Source organism: Coregonus clupeaformis, chromosome 27, assembly GCF_020615455.1.
Source record: "Coregonus clupeaformis isolate EN_2021a chromosome 27, ASM2061545v1, whole genome shotgun sequence".
Lineage (NCBI taxonomy): Eukaryota > Metazoa > Chordata > Actinopteri > Salmoniformes > Salmonidae > Coregonus > Coregonus clupeaformis.
In genome coordinates, this window is record NC_059218.1 from 36898768 (window position 1) to 36918473 (window position 19706).

Below are 19706 nucleotides of genomic sequence, written 5' to 3' on the forward strand. Positions count from 1 at the left end.
AAAAATAATAATAATGTTGATTAATTATGAAATTATGAAAAGTATTAATAACATTCCACTCATGAGGCCACTAGAGGGCGATTTGGTCATTTGACTGCAGGAAAGGGGGGAGGGATATGAGTCTACTGACGCACCCGTGTATCAATCTAAGTAACATAATAAAAAACATCCCCATCAAAATCCGTCAATTTAAGCTAGAGATTTGGGCTGCGTCTCACTCTACCGCCTCCGCCTATGTCGGCCTTCTGCATCTGCGGTGGAAGGTGGCCGAGCTACAGCGGTGTTTGTCAGACCATGAGACATCCCAAAAATCGGTCTTCTCACGAAAACGTCTGTAGCGTCCAAACGGTTTAGCCCACTCTATGGAGACTCTCACGAACACGATGGTGTTCTCCGTTTTGCTCTACGACCCCCTCAAGTGTCACGGGACTCGTCTGAAGGCAACCCATGTAAACGAATGGAAGTATGGAGGTAGTGTTCTGCCAACAAAAATAAGGAGTTAAATATGTGTCCAAAAAACCCAAAATATTTCCTGAGCATTATTATATCTGCTAGCTATAGGACAGACACGTCAAAACCTTCTTCCTTATGATTTATTTTATGAATGCGTCATTCAATGTGTTTCTATGGGCTATAGTAGTAAAGGCCAAATTCTATATTTTATCAAATAATTTTAAAGAAAATAGAGCATTGAGACAGTAACTGAAAGGTTGCTTGTTCGAATCCCTGAGCCGGCAAAGTTGAAAAATCTGCCCCCAAAACAACTGCTTCCTGGGCGCCGATGACGTCGATTAATGCAGCCCCCCGCACCTCTCTGATTCAGAGTGGTTGGGTTAAATGTGGAAGACATATTTCGGTTGAACGCATTCCCCTTTCCCAAAAGGCTACCTGGTGATTTCATTTTCATATTTTCAGATCGGCCTAGCTTGGGTGGGTTATAATTATATACCTCAGTGGTGGTACTGGCTATATTTCTAAAGATAGCTGTAACATCAAACTACCTTCAATATTTATGGGATGAAGATGTAACATATTCTGGCAAATTATTACGATAGTTGTGAGGAAGAAAAAGGCTACAGACAGATCCTGCTTGCTCTGGACTCCAGAGAAGTGACAATGTGACATGATATCCCAAGTTGATATTGACCGCTAACATAAATTACTTTCAGCTCAAAATACAGGTGTGAATTTCATTTATTTCTGTATCTTGCGTTTTGAAAATGCATCACCGTTTTATGGCTGTAATGACAGCCCACTGGGGCACACACTGGTTGAATAGACGTTGAGTTGATGTTTGTGCCCAGTGGGAGGTTACATTTGCGTAGCGATTGTGCATGCGTGCATGTGCATGCGCGGGGGTCACAAGCTTTGAACCACTCCTTTTTAAGGATCGCGGGTCAAAAAGTTTGAAAACCACTGAGCTAGCGAACATATTTCTGATTTGCTGTACAGCTGTAGGATCGGGTGCAGCGCAAACGTCAAATTGTAGGGAGAGAGGATTGACATGAATAAAAATGCAGTTCCAAAACATTTTGGTGATCAAGAATATGAACCGTTTACTTTGCAAGCTCAGTAGCAATGGGGCATCAAGCAACAATTACTAGCATAGGCCTACTGGTCATTTGGTATGGCAAAATGGCTTGACATGTATAATTTACTTATGAAACTTGCTTTTGGAATTTTTTGTTAAAAGTGTTTATTACATAATCAAAATGTGTTGTAGACAAAATAATGAAGAGGGCTGTCTGGTTCCTCAATAAATAGACAAAGATTTGTAGTTGAACGAGATTGCCTCTATTGATTATTTTTACTTGACTTGAGACTTGTGACTCGACTTGTCCTTAGAATGCACGTCTTGGACATGACTCGAGACTCGACCGGTTCTACTTGGGACTCGACTTGAGACTTGGACCTTGTGACTTGCTTGTGATTCGAATAATAGTGACTTAGTCCCACCTCTGGCAATCGCTCCAGAAACTACCTTAAACTTCTGTCAAACTGTACGCAGAGACATAAAAATTGTATCCACTAGTTCATCTGACCCTCACACCATCCCTTTAAGAATCTCCAATAGTTTACTGTGGTTGCGTGTTTTTTTAATTTGAGTATTTTGGTGTTTATAGGAGGGAGTTTTATTCAGAATTAACTATTTTATTTGATGTTTTTAGGCTGCAATATGAGCGTGGTCACTGACAACTGATTAACGGTTTGCTATTGTAGTCACCAACTAACCTCAGTGTAAAGAGCAGGTGGCTCTGGAGTCAACACTTTAGTGTGAGAGTTTCCTCAGATGTTATGGTGTGTAATTTGCATTAGGCTGCTTTTAGTGTCAGTCTGTCCATTGTTGTGTATTTATTGTGTATTCATTGCTGTTTTATGTATTGACTGGTGCAATTAAATAACCAGAAATTGCAGAAAGAACATACCAAAGCCAACTTTAGCGAGGTGGTGGAGAAGCTGTTCCAGGTCATCCCTGAGGCTGACCTCTACATGGACGCGGGCCCTGAGCGCTGTAGGACCTGTGCTGTAGTGGGGAACTCTGGGAACCTCAAGGGCTCCCACTACGGAGCCCTCATCGACTCCAGTGATGTCATCATAAGGTAGGCCAACTGAGAGGGTGTCCCATTTGTCCCTCCTACCTCAGTGTGCACTTGTTCACTTGCACGTGGTTGTTCCCACGGGGGGGTATGAAAAAATAAATAATGTATCCACTCACTAACTGTAAGTCGCTCTGGATAAGAGCGTCCGCTAAATGACTAAAAATGTAAAAATGTAAAAAAATGTTATTCAATGCTTTTAGATTTGTGGGAAGTAGTGAATGAGATCACACTCCACGAGAAAGTAGCAAACATTCCATAGCTGCATGTGGCAGTTAATCACCAACCTTGGCTTTTATACCTGTTCAGACAACACACTCCAGGTGGCAGTATATGCACCCTTTCAATTTGTAGACCACTGCGCCACTCGGGAGAGTCAACACTTTAGTGTTGCATAGCAGTGCTAGCTGTGCCACTAGAGATCCTGGTTCGAATCCAGGCTCTGTCGTAGCCGGCCGTGACCGGGAGACCCATGGGGCGGCGCACAATTGGCCCAGGGTAGGGGAGGGAATGGCTGGCAGGGATGTAGCTCAGATGGTAGAGCATGGTGTTTGCAACGCCAGGGTTGTGGGTTCGATTCCCATGGGGGGCTTTTTCATACTGAAAAAAATAATGATGTATGCACTCACTGACTGTAAGTCGCTCTGTGTAAGAGCGTCTGCTAAAATAAATGACTAAAAAATAGAATAAGAAGAAATCAACTACTTTAAAATAGAGATAGCCCTCAATGGCCTTTACCATGGTGTCACAGAAGACAGTATGGTAAAGATCTGCCTTTATCCAACTTAATGATTTAATGTCATCTACAGTGGGGGGAAAAGTATTTAGTCAGCCACCAATTGTGCAAGTTCTCCCACTTAAAAAGATGAGAGAGGCCTGTAATTTTCATCATAGGTACACGTCAACTATGACAGACAAAATTAGATTTTTTTTCTCCAGAAAATCACATTGTAGGATTTTTAATGAATTTATTTGCAAATTATGGTGGAAAATAAGTATTTGGTCAATAACAAAAGTTTCTCAATACTTTGTTATATACCCTTTGTTGGCAATGACACAGGTCAAACATTTTCTGTAAGTCTTCACAAGGTATTCACACACTGTTGCTGGTATTTTGGCCCATTCCTCCATGCAGATCTCCTCTAGAGCAGTGATGTTTTGGGGCTGTCGCTGGGCAACACAGACTTTCAACTCCCTCCAAAGATTTTCTATGGGGGTTGAGATCTGGAGACTGGCTAGGCCACTCCAGGACCTTGAAATGCTTCTTACGAAGCCACTCCTTCGTTGCCCGGGCGGTGTGTTTGGAATCATTGTCATGCTGAAAGACCCAGCCACGTTTCATCTTCAATGCCCTTGCTGATGGAAGGAGGTTTTCACTCAAAATCTCACGATACATGGCCCCATTCATTCTTTCCTTTACACGGATCAGTCGTCCTGGTCCCTTTGCAGAAAAACAGCCCCAAAGCATGATGTTTCAACCCCCATGCTTCACAGTAGGTATGGTGTTCTTTGGATGCAACTCAGCATTCTTTGTCCTCCAAACACGACGAGTTGAGTTTTTACCAAAAAGTTCTATTTTGGTTTCATCTGACCATATGACATTCTCCCAATCCTCTTCTGGATCATCCAAATGCACTCTAGCAAACTTCAGACGGGCCTGGACATGTACTGGCTTAAGCAGGGGGACACGTCTGGCACTGCAGGATTTGAGTACCTGGCGGCGTAGTGTGTTACTGATGGTAGGCTTTGTTACTTTGGTCCCAGCTCTCTGCAGGTCATTCACTAGGTCCCCCCATGTGGTTCTGGGATTTTTGCTCACCGTTCTTGTGATCATTTTGACCCCACGGGGTGAGATCTTGCGTGGAGCCCCAGATCGAGGGAGATTATCAGTGGTCTTGTATGTCTTCCATTTCCTAATAATTGCTCCCACAGTTGATTTCTTCAAACCAAGCTGCTTACCTATTGCAGATTCAGTCTTCCCAGCCTGGTGCAGGTCTACAATTTTGTTTCTGGTGTCCTTTGACAGCTCTTTGGTCTTGGCCATAGTGGAGTTTGGAGTGTGACTGTTTGAGGTTGTGGACAGGTGTCTTTTATACTGATAACAAGTTCAAACAGGTGCCATTAATACAGGTAACGAGTGGGGGACAGAGGAGCCTCTTAAAGAAGAAGTTACAGGTCTGTGAGAGCCAGAAATCTTGCTTGTTTGTAGGTGACCAAATACTTATTTTCCACCATAATTTGCAAATAAATTCATTAAAAATCCTACAATGTGATTTTCTGGATTTTATTTCCTCAATTTGTCTGTCATAGTTGACGTGTACCTATGATGAAAATTACAGGCCTCTCTCATCTTTTTAAGTGGGAGAACTTGCACAATTGGTGGCTGACTAAATACTTTTTTTCCCCACTGTATGTAGGCCTATATTGGTTTGGTTTTGTGTGTTAATTTTTTTGTCTTGGCGGTATGAATGACTATGTGTTTTGAATTAAAGTGTTTTGGAATATTATGGCAGTCGTGATATGGATTTTCTGTGTTATCCAGAATGAACAAGGCTCCTACCTCTGGTTATGAGCAGGATGTTGGCAGCCGGACCACGCATCACATCATGTACCCAGAGAGTGCCATAGATCTGGACAACACCACTAGTCTCGTGCTTTTCCCTTTCAAGACTCTGGACCTTCAGTGGCTACCCGGCGCCATCACCAATGGATCTCACATCACTTTGTGAGTAACCACTCTCCTTTTGATTAGTCCACCAGTCTGTTACACCATTTTTATAAGATCACATAGCAACTCTGGATAAAATGTAGGTCTAATTTTATTCAACAGCTCATATGCACGTCTTAGAGCGAAGATAAAGGCGAACAAAGATTTGGTGAGTCACATTGTTGATCATGATCATTTATTATGGTTATAATACATCTACAGTCAATGATAAATTCATGATATTGTTATATCTTGGATAGTAGGTAATTGAGGATGTTTGTTAGTTAGGTATGGGCTAATCTCGGTTAACCCTAAAATCTTGCGTCATTTGGTCAGATGCTCAATTAAATTCCGGGTGAGACATGTTAGAAATTGTGATAACACGATTTGCAAAGTCTCGTAAACGGACACTCTCAGCCAAAGCCCCCCCCCCCCCCCCTTCTGATAATTTCACTTGTGTTTATCATCCGTGTTGGCACACGCAAAGCAGTGAAAGAGTGTCAACATGGAATTGTGCAGAGTATGTTTACATGCACACAATACTACAATTATTGGGAATACTCATAATAAAGATGCATTATAAAGGTTTTGTATAATTTCAGCAAGTAGTTTTGAAAGTAGCGCCCACGAGCCAAAATGGCTCCCTGAAAATTGTGCGTCATCCATTTCTGCAATTATATATTTTTTTAAATATTTTTTTTATATGTACAATATGCTACAAATTTGTAAGTGCTTAAGATCCCGTTCAACCTCTTTAATATAATAGTTCAATTAAAAAGTTTACATGCTTTACCAAAATAACATTGTCTCTTACAATCCGGTTTACTGATGAGAGCCGAATATATTGATAAAAGTAACCTTTGTCTGAGAGAGATTTACATGGTTATCAAAATGTCACGCCAGGGTAAGCCTACACAAAACACAGCCCTTATTTTAATTGTTTCTAAAATCCCCTATGGGAAAAATGAATGATGGAAAAATGATTGGAACCATTTCCCTGCTTGACCACTAGGTTTTATGGGTATTATGACACCTCCACTGTGGGGCTCTATTGTGAATTTGTGAATTTTTACTAGGATCCCCATTAGCTAACGCCGCAACGTTAGCTAATCTTCCTAGGGTCCAACACCAATTAATAAGACATTACAAACAATTACAAATTAAGACTTTACAAACATTTAATAAGTAGACAATACAGACAATTAAAATACCTGACAGGTAAGACATTTCACATTCAGTTGATGCTTTCTATTTCCTGTCCAGTCATATGGTCTATTTTTTTCTTGAAGGTGGATTTACTTTTTGCCTGAGAAATATGGATTGGTAAAGAGTTCCATTCAGCTATGGCTCTATATAAAACTGCAGATTTAAGGCGATTTGTCCTTGGCTTGGGTTGTCTTAGATGCCCTGAATTTACCTGTCTGGTTTGGTGGTTATGCGTGTTGCTAGTATGTACTAACTGGTCTGAAAAACACTGTGTTTTTTGACAAATATAACATTCCTACAGACAATCAGAAGACTAGATAGTAATTTGTTTTCAACGTGAAGCCATGAGAGATTCTGATGCATTTGGATAATATTCATATGGATAGAGCAATGAAGAGCTAATCTGGCAGCCCTGTTTTGAGCAATTTTGAGATTTTGTATATCTTTCTTTGCTGCAGATGACCATATAACTGGACAGCACTCTAGGTGTGATAGGACCAGGGATTGAATCACCTGATTCAGAGTGCTAGATGTTACATACTCTGAACATTTTCTTGGTGGTATGCCCATTATTATTGGAGTGAAGATTTTGAACGTAGTCAGGTTTTATTGTACAACCTTTTCTAAAATAAAATTGAATTTCTTTCTTATTGCATCGAAAGTAGATCCACAAACTCGACACAATTCGCTTGGATGGGGTCATTGGCAACATATATTTTTTTTGGAGACCGTTGGGCCATGTTTGTTTAATGAAAATTCTATAGGAGAAGGGGCCCATCAGTACAGATGTAGGATCTTAATTTTATTTTATTTAACCTTTATTTTATTTATTTTTATTTAACCAGGCAAGTCAATTAAGAACTAATTATTATTTACAATGACGGCCTAGCAAGAGGCAAAAGGCCTCCTGTGGGGACGGGGGCTAGAATTAAACATTTAAATGTAGGACAAAACACACATCACGAAAAAAGAGAAATCACAACACGACATAAAGAGAGACCTAAGACAACAACACAGAATGACAACACAGCATGACAACACAATATTTGATCAACCTGTTGTTTGAGAATCTTCCTGCACCGCAGGAAAAGCAAACTTGTAATGTATTAGAGGCTTAAAAAACATGTAAAACGTATCAACCCCTCCAAAAATGTCCATTTAATTACTATCCACATAATAATTCACATTTCCTGTTGCTGCAGGATTCTTTTCCTGCTGTGAGAAACTGGTCAAATTAAGAACCTACATCTGATGTTGACTACTGCACACACAAGACAGCTTTACGCTTCAAATCCCTGTCCCCAGTTTGAGCATCACTTTAGCCCAATCCTGATATGACGAAAAACCCAAGTACCGGAACTACTGCTGCTCGTTACCATAGTCTTTCTTGACAGATCTACAGTACCATTTATGTTTACGTAGTCCGTCCATGAGAGACTAGGTATGGGCAGAGTAATATACACTGCTCAAAAAAATAAAGGGAACACTTACACAACACAATGTAACTCCAAGTCAATCACACTTCTGTGAAATCAAACTGTCCACTTAGGAAGCAACACTGATTGACAATACATTTCACATGCTGTTGTGCAAATGGAATAGACAACAGGTGGAAATTATAGGCAATTAGCAAGACACCCCCAATAAAGGACTGGTTTTGCAGTTGGTGACCACAGACCACTTCTCAGTTCCTATGCTTCCTGGCTGATGTTTTGGTCACTTTTGAATGCTGGCGGTGCTTTCACTCTAGTGGTAGCATGAGACAGAGTCTACAACCCACACAAGTGGCTCAGATAGTGCAGCTCATCCAGGATGGCACATCAATGCGAGCTGTGGCAAGAAGGTTTGCTGTGTCTGTCAGCGTAGTGTCCAGAGCATGGAGGCGCTACCAGGAGACAGGCCAGTACATCAGGAGACGTGGAGGAGGCCGTAGGAGGGCAACAACCCAGCAGCAGGACTGCTACCTCCGCCTTTGTGCAAGGAGGAGCAGGAGGAGCACTGCCAGAGCCCTGCAAAATGACCTCCAGCAGGCCACAAATGTGCATGTGTCTGCTCAAACGGTCAGAAACAGACTCCATGAGGGTGGTATGAGGGCCCGACGTCCACAGGTGGGGGTTGAGCTTACAGCCCAACACCGTGCAGGACGTTTGGCATTTGACAGAGAACACCAAGATTGGCAAATTCGCCACTGGCGCCCTGTGCTCTTCACAGATGAAAGCAGGTTCACACTGAGCACGTAACAGACGTGACAGCCGTGGAGAACGTTCTGCTGCCTGCAACATCCTCCAGCATGACCGGTTTGGCGGTGGGTCAGTCATGGTGTGGGGTGGCATTTCTTTGGGGGGCCGCACAGCCCTCCATGTGCTCGCCAGAGGTAGCCTGACTGCCATTAGGTACCGAGATGAGATCCTCAGACCCCTTGTGAGACCATATGCTGGTGCGGTCGGCCCTGGGTTCCTCCTAATGCAAGACAATGCTAGACCTCATGTGGCTGGAGTGTGTCAGCAGTTCCTGCAAGAGGAAGGCATTGATGCTATGGACTGGCCCACCCGTTCCCCAGACCTGAATCCAATTGAGCACATCTGGGACATCATGTCTCGCTCCATCCACCAACGCCACGTTGCACCACAGACTGTCCAGGAGTTGGCGGATGCTTTAGTCCAGGTCTGGGAGGAGATCCCTCAGGAGACCATCCGCCATCTCATCAGGAGCATGCCCAGGCGTTGTAGGGAGGTCATACAGGCACGTGGAGGCCACACACACTACTGAGCCTCATTTTGACTTGTTTTAAGGACATTACATCAAAGTTGGATCAGCCTGTAGTGTGGTTTTCCACTTTAATTTTGAGGGTGACTCCAAATCCAGACCTCCATGGGTTGATACATTTGATTTCCATCGATAATTTTTGTGTGATTTTGTTGTCAGCACATTCAACTATGTAAAGAAAAAAGTATTTAATAAGATTATTTCATTCATTCAGATCTAGGATGTGTTATTTTAGTGTTCCCTTTATTTTTTTGAGCAGTGTATTTAAATAAATACTGTGATGTCACGAGAGGCTGTGTCCTGGAGGGACGTTACATCCCCCTGAGGTGGCTGCAAACCCAGACGGCTATGGCTCCATCTGCTGGTATGGTCGGGAACTCCACCCCTCTATGGCCAATCTTCCCACGCAGCTGAAACAAATGAGGAGCTGATGAGCTGAAGGTTTGGGAAGGGAAGAGACACAGTCTCCAACCTGGGCTCTCTGGAGAACAAGAGTGCTGCACGTCCACTTCCATGAGGAATATAAGGATTTGGAGATACTTACCTTTGGGAAATACTCACCTTTGGATATATGCACCTGTGGAAATACGTGAGAGACATTTGGAAGGACTTTTTGCTGGGTTGGCCACTAGCTGCAACGTGGACTACAGTAAGGCTGGGGAAAAGTTATCTGAGCGAGTGAGAATTATGATTTTGGATGTGGAAGAGACATCCCTGAACTGTTAACCCTTAAAGAGCCACAAGAGAACAGAATTTTGTTATAGTTTCGTTAATTTCCCAAGACCTATAATAAAATCCTTGTTTTGTTTGAACCTTGTCTCCTTGCACTACTTGAGCAATCCCGCTGAAAGCTGTGTAGCCTCTCGTGACATCACAGATGGTGGAGAATACGGGCACGCTCAAGCGTTAATAGTGCATGTCAGAGGAGGATACCGAAGGTTTGATCACCCAGTTTTCCAAGTTGGCCGTAGGCTCCCCCCCGACTGAAATGGAGGACATATTGAAAGCCCTTGTTGCTGGCCAGCAAGCCCAGATGCAAGCAAACGTGGCTCTCTTGGAGGAGCAAAAGAAAGCCAACCTTCTGAAGGCAGAGGAATTGCAGTTGCAGAGACAGAGGGTGGTCCAAAATACCCGCCCAATAAAGGCAAGTGACTTTATATCTAAGATGGGAGCTACCGATGACATTGAGGCATACCTGCATGCATTTGAGGCCACGGCCACTAGGGAAGCCTGGCCCAAGCAACAGTGGGTTGGTCTGTTAGCCCCCTTTCTAACCGGGGAAGCGCTGAATGCTGTCCGGGACCTGGGCCCTGACCAGGTTACTGACTATGATGCCCTGAAGTCTGAGATCCTCAGCAGATATGGACTCACAAAGTTTGGTATGGCCCAGCGCTTTCACAGTTGGACCTTCCAACCAGACCAACCTCCTCGGGCGCAGATGCATGAACTTGTCCGAATCGCAAGGAAATGGCTGGATCCGCAGAGGAATACAGCAGCGGCGGTGGTGGAGGCCGTTGTGGTGGATCGTTACCTACGCGCCCCTGCCTTATGAGGCAAAACGGTTCATCAGTCAACAGGCCTTGACCACGGCTGATCTGACCGTGGAAGCTGTGGAAAAGTACCAGGCCACAGCGGAGATGCTGAATGCTTCCCGAAAAGACCCCAGGAGTGCGGCCCCACCACAAATGGGAAGAACCCGTCCAAAGGACCCCAAGGTCTCGAACCCAGCCACGTCAGGACTTATCCCGGCTCCAGGGGGAGCCAGAAACCCGGCGGGTCCAAGAAGAGTACACCAGGAGGGGGAAACTCGACAGTGTTACCGGTGTGGGGAGATGGGACATATCTCCTGGCAGTGTGGGAAACCAGCCGATGAACCTATGCCCACTGCGGAGTCCTCCAGCTCAGCACCCACACACCATTTTGCCTCGCTCTTGGGAGTCGTAGATGGCGGCCCAGATCGACCCCCCCCACATGCCCGGTAACTGTGAATCACCATGATGTGGAGGCCTTACTGGATTCTGGTAGCCGGGCCACCCTGGTGCGTAAGGATTTGGTGGGCCCAACGTGTCTGACCCCCGGGGAAAGTCCTCCCAGTTTCCTGTGTCCATGGGGACACCAGAGAATACCCCATTACTGAACTTACAATGACCAGCACACGGGGAACCATACACACGACGGCGGGGGTGGTTGATTCCCTCCCCGTCCCTGTCCTAATTGGACGAGACTGCCCAGCCTTTTACCCACTCTGGAGAGAGTCTCAGGAGAGGATAACCCGAGTACCTCGGAAACGGAGAGGCAAGACGCATCCTGGGAAGGCTCCGGTGCAATCCTCCGAGTTACTCACTCCCGCCCGGGCTCTGATAGGGATGGCAGGTGCCCAGACCGACACAGAGACGGAGCTACAGAATCTGGACAAAGAACTGTCTGGTCTGAAGGGGACCGCTGAGAGGTATCGTTTGTTAAAGCAACAGTTAGACATGAAGACAGAAGAGTTAGATATCCTCCAGGCTAAACTCCAACAGAGCTCCTTCCCTAAGCAACAGGAGGAGCTGGAGAGGCTGCGCAGGACCATCGAGGAGTGTGAGGAGACCCTGCGCAGTAGTAAGGAGGTCCAGAAGAAGGCAGAGGAGAAGTACAAGGTGTTGGAGAACAAGATGAAGAATGCGGAGGCAGAGAGAGAGAAGGAACTGAAAGCTGCTCAACAGAAGCTAAACTCTGCTAAAACCAAGGCTGATGCGTTCAGTAAGAAACTCAAGGAGAGACAACAGGAGGCTGAGTCCCTGGTCCTAGAGTTGGAGGAGTTGAAGAGAGAGCAGTCTGGCAAGCACCACGGCAATGCGGACGCCCTCTCCCGGCGTGATGCCTTCTTCGCTGCCTTTACCCGACGAGGACGTCGGTCCCGAGGAGGGGGATGTGTGATGTCACGAGAGGCTGTGTCCTGGAGGGACGTTACATCCCCCTGAGGTGGCTGCAAACCCAGACGGCTATGGCTCCATCTGCTGGTATGGTCGGGAACTCCACCCCTCTATGGCCAATCTTCCCACGCAGCTGAAACAAATGAGGAGCTGATGAGCTGAAGGTTTGGGAAGGGAAGAGACACAGTCTCCAACCTGGGCTCTCTGGAGAACAAGAGTGCTGCACGTCCACTTCCATGAGGAATATAAGGATTTGGAGATACTTACCTTTGGGAAATACTCACCTTTGGATATATGCACCTGTGGAAATACGTGAGAGACATTTGGAAGGACTTTTTGCTGGGTTGGCCACTAGCTGCAACGTGGACTACAGTAAGGCTGGGGAAAAGTTATCTGAGCGAGTGAGAATTATGATTTTGGATGTGGAAGAGACATCCCTGAACTGTTAACCCTTAAAGAGCCACAAGAGAACAGAATTTTGTTATAGTTTCGTTAATTTCCCAAGACCTATAATAAAATCCTTGTTTTGTTTGAACCTTGTCTCCTTGCACTACTTGAGCAATCCCGCTGAAAGCTGTGTAGCCTCTCGTGACATCACAATACATAATTACAAAAACGTAACATCATAAATGGCTCTGGGTTTCCTAACAAAGGAGGCGGTGATGTCAGAAATAATTAGGATTAAAACAGACCCTAAAGGCAAATCTGTCTACGAGTCATGATCTGGCTCATACATGTAGTTTGAGACAGCATCAGAACGGGAGTGTACTAACAGTGTATCGTGACATCTTTTCTCAGACACTATCAATCTAAGTGAGTTCTCAAAATTGGATGTATCACAATAGTCATCATTCCTATTTTTCTAATTAAATCATGTTGTTTATGTATAATATGTTTCATGCAGGTATTGGTTCTGAATCCTGTGTTCATGAAATATGTTCATGAAGTCTGGCTTGACTATTACGGCAAATACCCCTCAACCGGATTCATGGCTTTGATATTAGCCCTACACATTTGTGACGAGGTAAGAGATTATACCTATCAACACACATCAAGTTCAAGTTTATTTGTCATATGCGAAGGATACACGTGGTGTACACAGTCCAATTAATTGCTTACTTGCAGGTTCCCTCTCGATAACGCAACAACAATAAGAAATAAGTAAAATAATTAAGCTCAATGGAATAGAATAGAATAAACATTTTCATAAGTATAAATAAATACAGGAAGGCACTCAACAATTTACAGTATAATATTTACACGAGTGTCGGGGGAAAGAGGATTTGAAGAGCAAAGTGTTTAAACTGTGCAGTATTTAGCAATACAAAAAACATGCTCTGCTAGGAATGGTACTTTCTCAACTCACTACAAGACACACTGTATACTACACCACACGATGCATATAGAAGAACAACACTAACACCCTAATCATGTAGGCCTATAGGCTGCATACACAATATACCACATTGCCATACATAAAACCTAATGTAAACACTGTTATAAAATTAATTCTCTAAACACTTAATTCCAATGCAGGTGAATGTGTATGGATTTGGGAAAGACAGAAATGGGAACTGGCACCACTACTGGGAAACACTAACCAATAAAAAGCTAAAGACTGGACCACACCCTGGAGACTATGAGTACAACGTCACCAGAAAGCTCTCAGAAATACACAAACTAGAGATGTATAAGGGATGGTGATAATTAATCCAGATTATTAACAGGATTTGCTTCAGCAGTCACTTTAAATATTGCACCATTTATTTCTGACTTTTTATTCTTTAGAGCACTACTCCTCTTACACCGTTTAAGATAGAAATGGCATTCAAACGTTTTAAAATGTGTAGATCGGTCTGGATTAAGTTGCTTTTGATAACATCTATACTTTTTAAACATTTTGACCTTCTAAAAAAACTCATCCACTTTTATGGGATTTCTTCAAAATTCTAAAGCTACCATTGTTAAAAACTCCCATGACTTCCAACATTCTAATCACAATAATCAGCTAATTTGAGAGCTTTCTCAACAAGTTAGACAAACATTTAGAGCATATAGAAATTGTAGTCTGCTTCTCTGCTATTCAAATCTGGAATCAGATTAGAAATATATTCTACCAATCAAACTATACAGCTCAGATACAAAAGCCGACATAAGGAAAGACGAGAAGAGACGAAACTAGTCCGTTTTAGAATGTTGTGTTGTGGGTGCAAAATGGCTTTCTTACAGTCTAATGCTTTGTAAATGCTTGAGTTGAACAGTACTAGTCACTCGTAATTTTCAACGCCTGTCCAGTATCCTGTTTACATACCGCACAGAGGAGTGATTTATTACTGGTTCATTATCTTTCGGGCAGCAAAAACATAGCCAGGAGGAAACCTAGTTTCCTCTGGTTAGGCTATAAAGATCCTATCACTCCTCTATTTTAGACATACAGTGCATTCAGAAAGTATTCAGACCTCTTTACTTTTTCCACATTTTGTTACGTTACAGCCTTATTCTAAAATTGATTAAATTGTTTTCTCCCCTCATCAATCTACACACAATACCCCCTAATGACAAACCAAAAACAGGTTTGTAGACATTTTTGCAAATTTATAAAAGATTATCACATTTACATAAGCATTCAGACCCCTTTACTCAGTAGTTTGTTGAAGCACCTTTGGCAGCGATTACAGCCTCAAATATTTTTCTGTATGACGCTACAAGCTTGGCAAACCTGTATTTGGGAAGTTTCTCCCATTTTTCTCTGCAGATCCTCTCAAGCTCCGTCGAATTGGATGGGGAGCATCGCTGCACAGCTATTTTCAGGTCTCTCCAGAAATGTTAGATCGGGTTCAAGTCCGGCCTCTGGCTGGGCCACTCAAGGACATTCAGAGACTTGTCCCGAAGCCACTCCTGCGTTGTCTTGGCTGTGTGCTTAGGGTCATTGTAATGTTAGAAGGTGAACCTTCGCCCCCAGTCTGAGGAGCAGGTTTTCATCAAGGATCTCTCTGTACTTTGCTCCATTCATCTTTCCCTCGATCCTGACTCGTCTCCCAGTCCCTGCCGCTGAAAAACATCCCCACAGCATGATGCTACCACCACAATGCTTCACCGTAGGGATGGTGCCAGGTTTCTTCCAGACGTGACGCTTGGCATTCAGGCTAAAGAGTTCAATCTTGGTTTTATCAGACCAGAGAGTCTTGTTTAGGTGCCTTTTGGCAAACTCCAAGTGGTCTGTCATGTGCCTTTTACTGAGGAGTGGCTTCCGTCTGGCCACTCTACCATAAAGGCCTGATTGGTGGAGTGCTGCAGAGATGGTTGTCCTTCTAGAAGGTTCTCCCATCTCCACAGAGGAACTCTGGAACTCTGTCAGAGTGACCATCGGGTTCTTTGTCACCTCCCTGACCAAGGCCCTTCTCCCCCGATTGCTCAGTTTGGCTTGGCGGCCAGAGTCTTTGTGATTCCAAACTTCTTCCATTTTCGAATGATGGAGGCCACTGTATTCTTGGGGACCTTCAATGATGCCGACATTTTTTTATACCATTCCCCAGATCTGTGCCTCGACACAATCCTGTCTTGGAGCTCTACGGACAATTCCTTCAACCTCAAGGCTTGGTTTTTGCTTTGACATGCACTGTCAACTGTGGGACCTTATATAAACAGGTGTGTGCCTTTCCAAAATCATGTCCAATCAATTGAATTTACCACAGGTGGACTCCAATCAAGTTGTAGAAACATCGCAAGGATGATCAATGGAAACAGGATGCACCTGAGCTCAATTTCGAGTCTCATAGCAAAGGGTCTGAATACTTATGTAAATAAGGTATCTGTTTTTAATTTCAAATAAATTTGCAAATAATTCTAAAAACCTGTTTTCACTTTGTCATTCTGAGAAAAAAAACGAGGTCTGAATACTTTCCGAATGCACTGTACAGGCTGTGAGAACTGGTTAGAACATGTTCTCATTTGTATTATTTTTCTAAGGAAGTGGAGCCAATTATCCCTTATCTCCCTTGGAGGGGTAAGCAGCTCTTTGTGTAGATTAAGTATATAAAAGGACTGTGTGATTGTAAAATCTTTGAGACCCTCTCCGGTATAGCCTGAGAGTTCCTTTCCGGTATATCCAGAGAATTCCTGTCCTGAAAGTTACTCTCTGGGTTCATCCTTAGAGGGTGATTTTCCTTGCAGTTGCTCGAAAAAACATCTTATTGCTGATAAATGAGATCTGCCTGATTCCTCTAACGAGTTTCCCTCAACAGTGTTGTAGAACAGCTGACTAAAGATGGGGCATTCAGATCAAAAAGATGGTTGAGACCGTTTCCACAGTAACGGTGCCTCTTTACAATTAAGTGAAGGAAACTTTGAAACAACGTTTAGCAAACAAGTGTCATGAAATACATGCACCAAAAACAGGGCACACTTTGTGACTTGTCAGATAAATATCAGCAAGCTAGGATAGCTAACTGCAGCAAAAATGGCTAGCTATCTGTCTGTTTGGCTAGCTAGCTAGCGGCTTGGCTTAACACAGAATGTCAGCGCACAGTTCTCTGATTGGATAAACGGACCCGTCTCATCGCTAGCATTTAGCTAAGATTTGACATGTTGAATCTTGGAAACTCCAGCAGCCAACATGAGACGTTCTAAAACTAGACAGTTCAGATCAAGCATACTTCGTTCGAAAACGTCATAAAACCAGGTCTTAGTGACCCCCCCAAAAAACTATAAAAATGCAAGGAAGGCTTTATCATTGTGCTTTTTACAGAAATGTTTGGCGATCTACTAAGAAAGCCTTGGAACTCGACCAGTCGATTGCAATCGACCGGTTGATGACCACTGTTACAGTGGGTTAGTTTAGTGGGTTGATGTGAGCTGTTTAGCACACTCAGTCTAATGTGCTCCCCCAGTGCTATAATTTGATTGGTAGAAGTTATTTGATTTCAGATTTGAAAAGCAGAGTAGACCAAGAATTCATTAACTCTAAGTTTTTGTCTAAGTTTTTGAGGAAGTGGTCAAAATTTCAGTTGTTTTTAAAAGTTTAGATAAACTGTTGTTGATGCAGTTACTAAAACAACTGTATTTGATTGGTAGAATATATTTATGTTCAGATTTGAATAGCAGAGAAGTAGACTAAAATGTTTGTCTAAGTTGTTGGGAAAGTGCTCAAAGTAGCTGATTTGTGTCAAAAGTTACATTGTTTACAGTGAATAGAATGTTGGAAGTCATGGGAGTTTATAACAACGGGAGCGTTAGAATGTTTAAGGACTTCCAGACAAATTGATGAGTTTTATAGTTAAAAAAGTATAAATGTTATCAAAAAAGTTGTATACAAGCAACCTATTCCAGACCAATCTGCACGTTTTAAAGATTGAATGGCATTTCTATCTTAAACGGTGTCCTGAAAATAGAGTTCCAAAGAATAATAGTTAGCCAGAAATAACTTTTACAATATTTAAAGTGGAACTTTTAAAGTCCAATTAATAACGTTTTATGATTACATGTCCATGTGCTGGTACCATAATATCCTAGCATGAGTATTCCTCAATATTTCATCTGCTTAGCTGTACAGTTGTAGGTTCGGCCCTAATTTATGTGCTCTTTGTCACCACCAGCCGCATGGCAAATGGCTCAAGACAATGCCCAAGGGCCAGTACGCCCTTCCCCCCCTCTGAGGGGCCAGAATGTATTTTTCTCTACATTATCCAGAGGTCTGACTACTGGAATGTGTGATATAATCATCCTACAGCAGCCATGTTTGGTATCTATCTGAAACTTGTCCTCTGTGGAGAAAGTACATGCCATCTATATGGATGTATGATCTCTGTGGTATCTGTACAGCATGAATGCTCTCCTAAATTACTCTATGCAAAGGAATTTTATTGTCTATTTACATTGGTCTCACAAGCCGTTAGATGCTGTGACACCCTGTGGAGATTGGGCCTGGGTGATCAGGTTACTGTAAACTTGGTATCGTTTGATTGGTGGTTGGTTTTGGTTTTAAAATGTTACACCCTCTGATGTTATAAATGGAATGAAGGTCTGTTGTTCTCTCTCTTATTCTGTATGACATTTTCTTATTTCCTAGGCATCTGGCCTGGTAGGCATCTCTTTGTTCATGCTTTGTCTTGTAAGTTAACCTTGGGATATATGCCTAAAATGATGTTTTGTTAATATCAGTATTGCCTTGTAACTTAAGCTTTATGCCTTGTATGTGAATCATTCATTTTACAAAGTTATTCAATAACACTTGCTTTGATATTAGCTTCTCATGACCCTTCCTTGATCTTAGTCAGCTAAACGCATAATATTTGATTACACATGGTTTTACTATAATGTTAAATGGAGTCAGATATACATTGTAATATACTTAGTTAACATATTGCATTATGGGTAGCATGTGAGGTATATATACTGTAATATACACAGATCCAACCCCACTACACAGTTCCACAGCCCTGTCAATTCTATCCTATCCTGTCAAATCCCTGGAGGAATTGTGGGAGGCAATACAGGGAGACAGCAAGGTTTACTTTACCAAAGTATAATGCAATCAATGGCATTTTTTTCAGCGCAGAGATGGGGCCTCCTCATTTCTGTCCATTGGTGAGAACAGGAGAAGTAAACTCTGGAGTCGCTGAGTGGGGCAGTATGTATGTGGTCAGTTAATAGTACAACATAACATGCTTAACTGAACATACACTTACAAATACTTAACATACATAACTTGTTACTGCTTATGACTCAGTCAGGGACGTGGGCTGGAGATAGGTGGCTGCTGTCTTATCCATTTACTCCTGAACCTCAATGAACTTAGGCTCTGCCAAAGTGCAACTTTGCAGGGATAGAGAAGTGCCACCTATACATTTTTCTGCAGTTATCTTGTCTCCTGATAAGATGTGCTTGGATAGCAGATGATAAAACACAGGGCGGTGTCCAGGGTCAGATCGTTTTAGTGAGTTCTGGAAGGGGGTGGGGTTTTCCCTTTCTCTTCCCCTGTACTTCAGACTCGTTGTAAAACATTCTCTATACCAGGTTCACATAGGGTTTTTCAGTACATTTCTCACCAGGAGAACTTACATGTGTTCAACCAAAATTCAGACAATAGACACTTCAGTACATTTCATTTTTGTGCCCTTTAAAGTGCATTCTTTCTAACCGTGAAGAACCTACTAAACACAAATAGAAAAACCCCACACAATAAATCAGGCGCGGTATTAACACCACTAACAAATATTCATAAGTATAGACGGGTGGGTTTTGTGTGTGTGTATGCAGGTGTGTGTGGTAAAATGTAGGGCAAAAACAAACAAATGGCCAGGCTTGACATAGTTTGGAACCTCCCTTAACAGCCAGATCCGGGTTCCTTCATACTTTATAGTACTGCAGAGTCTCACTAACTGCTCTCCCAAGGCACCTGCATAAGGAAGCCTTTCAAAGGGAGAGATACAGAATCAGTGTTAAACTAATCAGAAACTTGGGAGTGGACATTCCATCAGTCCTGGAAGAGAAAATAAACATGTACTAAGTTTTCAC

At 42.9% G+C, this 19706-nt stretch overlaps 1 protein-coding gene across 2 annotated transcripts in view; it reads left to right on the plus strand.

The window, feature by feature from the left end:
- LOC121541998 (CMP-N-acetylneuraminate-beta-galactosamide-alpha-2,3-sialyltransferase 1) overlaps window positions 1-14687 on the plus strand; it is a 59574-nt gene extending 44887 nt beyond the window's left edge. For both annotated transcript variants that reach the window (XM_041851416.2, XM_041851415.2), the window contains exons 3-7: window positions 2407-2600; window positions 5140-5322; window positions 5428-5473; window positions 13096-13215; window positions 13728-14687. In XM_041851416.2, the coding sequence (XP_041707350.1) occupies window positions 2407-2600; window positions 5140-5322; window positions 5428-5473; window positions 13096-13215; window positions 13728-13895 (711 nt within the window). In that variant the 3' untranslated portion in view covers window positions 13896-14687. The remainder of the gene's footprint in view (window positions 1-2406; window positions 2601-5139; window positions 5323-5427; window positions 5474-13095; window positions 13216-13727) is intronic.
- The last annotated feature ends 5019 nt before the right edge of the window (window positions 14688-19706 follow it).